Here is a 7,811-nt window from a genome sequence, read left to right on the forward strand (position 1 = left end):
ATTACTTTTATTGCACTACTAAATAAGAGCGTAACAATTTCGTTTGTGTCTGCTGTCTGACTGGTCAGGTGTTCTGAGCTCAGGACGCCAATCGTTGAAATCGAAGAAATCGGGCACCATTTGAAAAAAAAAATGTGTGCCTTCAGTCCACCTTAGTATTCGTACCTATCCAGACTGAGCTGAGCCATGCCCGAGTTACAGAGCCTAGATGCAAACCTTATCACTTGGATGTATCGTCTTTTTTTTCGTCTTTGTCTAGTTGCGCTGGCGGGTCATGAGCATATTACCCCTCGTCCAGATCCCGCTACTTGTCCCTACTCCGTCTTGCCTAGCTTAGAATTGTCCAGTTGCGCGTTAACCTACCATCCATTTCTCCACAGTGTTTGTTCGTCATTTTTGGTCTGCTTATACTCTCCCTCCAGAAAACGTGAGGTATTCGCACAGTGGATGCTGTGTAATTGGCCTTTAACGAAAAAAATTGGCATATGCCCAGCCACCAAGAGCAGGCTCACTCGTAATCGAAGGCGACGCCGAACTCAGTCTTCGTGTGCCGCGCCGCAGTGTCAATGAAGTGCTTCACTTCGGGCGGGTACGGCTCGCCAAAGTCCTCAGCACGTGAGGCGGGCATCTGCTCCAGGATGGTGTAGTCGCAAACGCCGTCCTTGGGGAACGGTGAACTCGCCGTGATCGCCGGCCCGTACGTGCACACCAACGTGTTGGGTGGGATGGGCCGCTCTGTGCGAGCAAGGTATACGTAGAGCAAGCACAAAGATAGAGGACACAGCACGCACTATCAACAGGAACGCTTTAAGGAGCCCTACAACGATTTATAAAAAACTTTTTGCCTTCGGCAATCATTGCAGGTAATGTGCTTTTGATTGGAGTCATCGGTAATGATATGATATTGGATGCACGCTCTACACAGACTTCCGCTCTTTTTTGTCAATGCTCTGCTGACATGAGGCGATGCTCGCAATGTACCGATGAAAGCCTCGATTTTTGCAGCTAAAAGGGATGCTCCGATACACAGTTGTTTTATTTCCAGCCAGTGTTACATTTATTGACGAGCAATGACGGATTAGTGAAGCACGCCTAAACTTCCTCAGGAAAGTCAACAATCGGTGATGACAGCAAGCAAGGCTTGATAAAAGTAACATGTCCGTAACCCATTTCAGGACGCGCCCAATCTAGATATTGACTTGCAGGGGGACGTACGGTAGTAAAATTCTGTTTTCCGACAGCACTTTCCAATGACACAAAATATACTTATTAATTGATGAAAATGTAGTTAATACCATAGTGGTTTTCTGAAGTGTACAAATTCATACGTTGTTCGCTATGCGCCTTCAATGTAAACACAGACCCTGGCCGCTTGTTAACTATAATCGGTAAAGCATCTAATAAATCATGTCTGCGTTTTTGTTTTTCTCCAATCCGTCATAAGAGGAGTGAACAGCGGCTCATGTTCAAAAGGGTTGAAGAAAATGTTTGAGAATACTTGTCGTGGTGGTTTTATTTTTTAGTTCAGGTGTTGATAACTGCATTGTCATCAATTGTTGACTGGCTACGTGCACTCATAATTCATTCGCACGTTTCCCGGCCAAAGGGCAATGACACATTCGCATGGTTTTTTTTACTGAGCGCCGCGCTCGACTTCGAAGCCCTTGGATGCGCTCTCCTGGTCTAGCTGCAAGCACGATGGACACAAATTCCCGGCCAAGTAGCCCCTCCAATTGGTCAGGGAGCAGTTGAACGTACGGCTAAGGCAGGCTTTCTCCAGCTTGAATGTCGAGAGGCGGCTGCATTGCTGAGAAACCATTCGGTGTGCCGGTATAGGAACCAGTCTAGCGCAAGCGCCGAGTGCTTTTTAGCGGGCCGAAACGAGCTCGTGTGTAAACTTATAGGAAGATGCGATACCTGTCAACGATGCGGTCTTGTATATATATATATATATATATATATATATATATATATATATATATATATATATGTGTGTGTGTGTGTGTGTGTGTGTGCGTGTGTGCGTGTGCGTGTGTGTGCGTGTGTGTGTGTGTGTGTGTGTGTGTGTGTGTGTGTGTAGAGAGGTAGAGATGGGTCCGAAGAGCTTGGAAGGGACATGAGCACGTAGCGTGCTTCTTGGAATAAGTGGATTTCCTGTGCCTAAAGCACGCTCCTTTCGTTGCAGTGGTTTAGAAGATTCCTCTTTCTTGTGGAAAACGCTGCGTCGGTCAACTGGCGACACGATTGCGGATTCGGGACACTTGGCAGATCATTGGCGGCCCCTTTTCGAAGCCACACGTGTTCTCGGTCACAAAAGTAAAGGAAGAAGTAGGCTATTATGTGAAGCCTTCTGCATAATTAGAGAAGAGGGAAGTAATTGTATCAGCGTCCCCGCAGTCGCCATGACAGAGAAGGAGGTGGAGTTCCTACGTCAGGCTTTGCGACGACACGCATGCGCAGCAGTATGGTCTTGCTTTTTCAAAGACATTATCTTAATATTTTTACAGCGAAGTTGTTAAGGGCTAGTTCCCCCAGGATCGTGTCCGCGTGTAGAAAAAAACTATCATCAACAGCATTGTTCGGCTCCATGTGCGTGGCCGGTTCCCGCCAGATGTGCCTTAGCACACAGGTGTCAAAACGGATGAAGGATAGTCCATTGTTATACCCCTCGCCACCGCCGATTCCTTTTTCACAAGTGTCGCGATACTCGGCGGTGGCACGTCCCACCAATCGTTGTGTCCCTTTGTCGCGTGGCGTAGAGATCGAGCTAGCGCTGTTATCAGCAATTGCCCTTTCGACTCGCTATGAAACGGACACTCGTTTAACCACGTATGCCAGGGTCCTGAACTCAGGATCCTGACGATGCCGTGCAGTGTGCCGCGGCTATGAACGCTGTGGCTCATACGCTAGTCTATGACGATGGGGCGGACTTGGCGCAGCAAGCGCACCCTTGGCCGTCGCTCCGGGCGAAAGCAAGACGCCAGCGACCTTGCTCTTTGACGAACATGCCGAAGATGCTCAATATAGCCGATAATGATAATACATAAATTCACTATAGCAATATTCACTATAGCAGACCCACCATAGTCACAGCTTCGCTGGCTTCCATCTTCACAGTAGTGGAAGGGCTCTGAATTTTTTCTGCTCTTCTTGCTGAACTTCGAACCGTCAGTTGATAGCCCAGCGTCCTTCTGTTTCACTTGCTTTCTTCCTTTGTGTTTTATTTTCGCAGGAAATTCTTGTAATGCCCTTAACGCCGAACCAACTAGCCCAACTTTCAGCTCTAAAAGTTTCGTGTTACCTTTAGGTAACGTCGAATAATTTTTTGTACGTGTGTGTGTGTCCCTATTTTTCGGATTGTCTTCATATGATTGGGCGTCAGATATTGATCCTGATGAATAAAAATGGGTAGCAGTCCGGGAGAGTGGCCTTGGTAAACTCGGCGGTAATGCAGTTCCACTACACGTGAAAGCAGTGGAAGTGCGAAGCAGTGATTCGCCGGTGTTTCTCTTGTGTTTTCCTTGTGTTTATCTTGTTTTATCCTGTGTTTATCTTGTGCTTGGCAATCCATCGTCCGTTTTGACACATGTGCTAAGGCACATCTGGTGGGATACCGCCACGCACATGGAGCCAAACCGACACGCAAATGGAGCCACAGCTTTTGCTGCGCGCGACCACGACGACATGAGATCACATTACAAACTTTTCACGACTTTATGCTAATTAATGTGCTTAACGCTTGATTATTCCTGTCTTTTGCATTATTCCGAATGGTATTAGTTTATTTTGAACCGGTTTTGATCAATTCTACACTTGTTTTGATCTTGTTTTGCGCGTGGCCACGACGACTAGAGATCACGTTACACGCCGACAGGCCGGCCCCATAAAGTGTTTCGCACTTAAATATCGCGCTGATTTAGTTCTCTTCCCCTGGCTGTGGCTGTCATAAATTTCACGAATATCAATGAAAACCAGATGCACTCTAGACTTACGCGTTGTTGTCGTTGTAGTCGAGGTCGTTGATGTCGATGTCGTCTTCTTTGTTGTTGCCTTTGTGTTGCCTTTGTTGTTGTTCTGGTCGTCGTCGTCTTTTTCGGCTTGGCCGTCGCCTTCGTCGTTGCTTAAAAATGTTTTCAGTATGCATTTGTTTCATTATAAAACATTTCTGTAACAAGAACTAAGGTTTTGAAATGGTTCCTATACTTAGGCGCGCTGTACGCAAACACCATCGCATCCGAAACTCAATTAGAAGTTTTTCGTTCTCACGTATAGTTTCTTTTTCGTTCTGCTCCCGGCATGCTTAGGCATGTTTTATGTAGCTGATTTATATGGGACGCGTTTAATTTTTGCTGCGTTCTCTCATTATTTCACTATTATAGGTTCATTCATCCGCAGGTTAGCAAACCAGGGGAGAACACGCACCACTACCACCCGAATCGCAATATTTAGGCTTCAAACATGAACGCCTAAGGTAAAAAAAAACATCATTTTTCTCAACATACAAGCTTCTTTTCCTGCTGCCAAAATTATTAGTCATCTCCCGTTGTGCAAGATTATTGAGATCTTAACACGTTTCTTCTTTCTAAACAATTTTACCGCAGGGACCCGCCGGCACCTTTCTGCACACCATTAATACTTACTATTGATACAAGAGCCCTAGAATAAATAATTTATTGTGCCAACATTTTGGGCCAGTGACAGTAATAACACTTCCTGTTAACCTTCGTTTTTCTATGTATATCAAAATATCGTCCTTAGTAGCTTTTACATTATTACTACAAAATAGTTTCTTGCTTCGTTTCAGTCTGCTTAGCTTTTGACGCAAAGCACAAATTAGAAAACTTTCTTTTTTTGTCCGTTCGTGGAAACATGTGACTAACATGACCCATGCAATCGTACTTCTTGATTATTATTTTTGAACAACTGCACGTTTGTTCGTTTCTTTTTGTATACATTGACCTGGACCTCAGCTGCACATATAATGAAATAAAATATTTTTACTAAAATTTTAATAATGGACTCTCCTGCAGTGTTTTTTTTATTTTGAGGCTTCCCTTTCAAATGAATTATTTACATGCAAAGAATGAGCCACTTCTTCAGATCAAAGTAGAGTTTGAAATTTCAGCACTCGCAAGGCCTTCGCAGGAATCCGTACACTTCACAAGTCTACACGGGCAGATCACCAATTATTGAGTAGTTTTCATCACTGCGACGCCTTGCGTTATAAAGGTCATTCCTCTGAGCGAGCCGTGCCTCTATCTGAACTTATGCCGATGCACTACACACTATGCGTGTGAGGTAGTGTGACCGTACGCTTTCTTCAGCATCGGCTCACTCACACGTGCGAGCACGTCGTCTCTGTGGCGTGGGCCATCGTCAACATCACGCTACAATGAACGACACGCAGCTCTTTTAGCCAGGAATGCAACCGCAGCTTGTATCAATAAATAAGACTCGGGCAAAAATGAAAAAAAGAGAGTCTCAGATAAGAGAGTCTCAGTTTACACATAGTAACAGTTAGCTAAATCCAGCAAAACGATGTAGTAATATGGATGTGGCCGGCCACAGGTGTACCAAGTATTTCCGCAACAATACCAATTGTTTAAAGACAGTAGATTCGGAGATAAGTGTCATTTTCATTTGCCAGAGTTCGCAGTAGTAATGAAAATCGGGAAGCACGAGTAAGGCCCGCTAACGAAAAATCACTAAATGTATGTTAATTAGACACTTTACATGGGCAGACGCATAGCACTTGTGTCATATACAACCGCACAATTACTGTTCATAACATTTTGCATGCCTGCTGCACATTAACATGCGGAGACGCCACCCGGTTAAATACCACGGCTAAATACTTCAAAGCTTTACAATGCAAAAGTGCATTCCATGACAAATTAGAGCAATTGCCACTTTGCAACTGGAGAGTTATAGTGGCCCCTAGTTTCACGTTACTCAAAAAAGCAGCTCTGATACTCGTAAAGATTCATGTATCACTATAATATTTTACGTGTATCAGATTACACATAATTTTTCCTTTGTCTTGTATGTGGCAACACCGGCACGTTTTCATCTTCATTTCGAGTTATAGTCGGCTTCACTTTCCCAAGGGTCATTCATGTACAAGCTAAATCTGAGTGGTCTTGTTGACAAACTCTGCGGCGCACCACGTCAAGTCACTGCTCCTTCGCTGAAATAATTATCAATTTTCACAATTTTTGTCGAGTGGTGAAATAGTATTTCGACTAGGTAGCAAACGCAACAGAAATTTCAAGATTTTCTAGCTTATGCTACGAAACGTACATCCAGGTCAACAGTATCAAATGCACGCATCAATTCCAATAACAGTGACAATGCTCCCATGCTCATATCTAATATAGCGAATTTTCTTGCATCTTGATTAGAACTGAGAGTATAGAATGTCTTGCTCCATTACCTTCGTTCTATGTGCAGGGAACTATTACAAATCTCAGACATACCTTTAGGATATACAGGGTCGCTCTCAAGGCGATTGTGGTAGCTGCAGCATAGGCTAATCATATTTAACAGTACAATTATCGCAAGGTATTTGTGAAAGCTCCTTCATTCTCTCCTCGTTGCACAAAACGTGGGTGAAATTTTGCAGCCTCCTATCGGTTCTGCTATGTCAGCAGCAAGTGTATTAATTATTTTAACTATTCATGATGGCTACGCATGACAATGTTGCTAATGCGACACACAAGGCGTTAAACTCAGTTAATGACGCAATAAAAGGCAAATCATGATTGCGCATTATTTCTCTGCTATTTTCATACAGCGTTAAGCTTCCTGTTCACGTGAACCGTTAGGCGCAGCTCACGATTCAACTTCAACTTTTGAGCCTCTTTTTTGTATCCCATGAACGCATGTTGGTATGTGTGAGTGATAATTCGGTGAGAAACTAATACTCACGCTTTGTCTTCTTTGGAATCACTGAAAACAAAATCACGTAATCAGAACACGATTGTTCATTCCATACTCCTGTTATCCGTATTATGTCTCTCGCCTCTGCCTCGCTTTTGGCCTAAATTAAACATTTCTGGTCGATTTACAAATACCACTATTTTTCAGAAAACATGACACAACATCGTTAAGATAGTATAGCAACGATGCATTAAATTTTGCAAGCCAATATTTAGGGCGCCGGGCCTTAGGAAGGTTCTTGGTGTACAATATTTAGCACTTTTTTTCAACAGTTCAGGGACAAATGTAACTCAACTTTGGATGGTCGGTTCCAAGACTACCTGCTTGAGATTTTTCTAATTATATAGAGCTACAACCTTCAAGACTATCGCTCCCAAATTATATGATATCGTCACATACAATACTGCTATTTTAATCTCTGCCCAAAATTATTCATGAAAAAGCGCCACATTGACCGCCATAGAATATTTCGTGGCACATCCTAAATCTCAATATATTTTCAAGCTGGTACTTGGTCATTTGGGTACATATACACAAATTTGGTGCTCGTTGGCTTTCAGTGTAATCTAAATCATCACAGCGAGAGTTCATTTTGTCTGGCCTGCATCCCTCAACGACTTCTTTTAGCGCCCTTAGGCTCAGTCTTTAGCCGTCAGCGGCGCTCGCTCTTCCATTCGACATAGTAACAGAAATGCGACTGCCAAGCGTAATTTGAGGCTTGCCAAGTGCGCTACTGCATTTCTATTTCTTTTTAAAGCCAGAAATCCTATGAACATTTCTGCTCACCAGGCTTCTTGGATGTCTTGGTGGCCCTCGTGGTTTCTGCAAACAGGTTTTGGTTTGTTTAAGGGAAAATCGTGCTCATTTGTCAC

General features: G+C 43.7%; 1 protein-coding gene across 1 annotated transcript; it reads right to left on the reverse strand.

Moving 5' to 3' along the window:
* Positions 1-508: 508 nt before the first annotated feature.
* Positions 509-5,374, reverse strand: LOC125941088 (uncharacterized). Its single transcript, XM_049658020.1, has 3 exons — positions 5,340-5,374; positions 3,993-4,120; positions 509-735 (listed from the first exon to the last, which is right to left on the reverse strand). Exons 1-3 carry the CDS (start codon positions 5,372-5,374, stop codon positions 509-511), a joined length of 390 nt encoding a protein of 129 aa, XP_049513977.1.
* Positions 5,375-7,811: the final 2,437 nt, after the last annotated feature.

Source organism: Dermacentor silvarum, chromosome 10 (genome assembly GCF_013339745.2).
Source record: "Dermacentor silvarum isolate Dsil-2018 chromosome 10, BIME_Dsil_1.4, whole genome shotgun sequence".
In the NCBI taxonomy this organism is placed as follows: Eukaryota; Metazoa; Arthropoda; class Arachnida; order Ixodida; family Ixodidae; genus Dermacentor; species Dermacentor silvarum.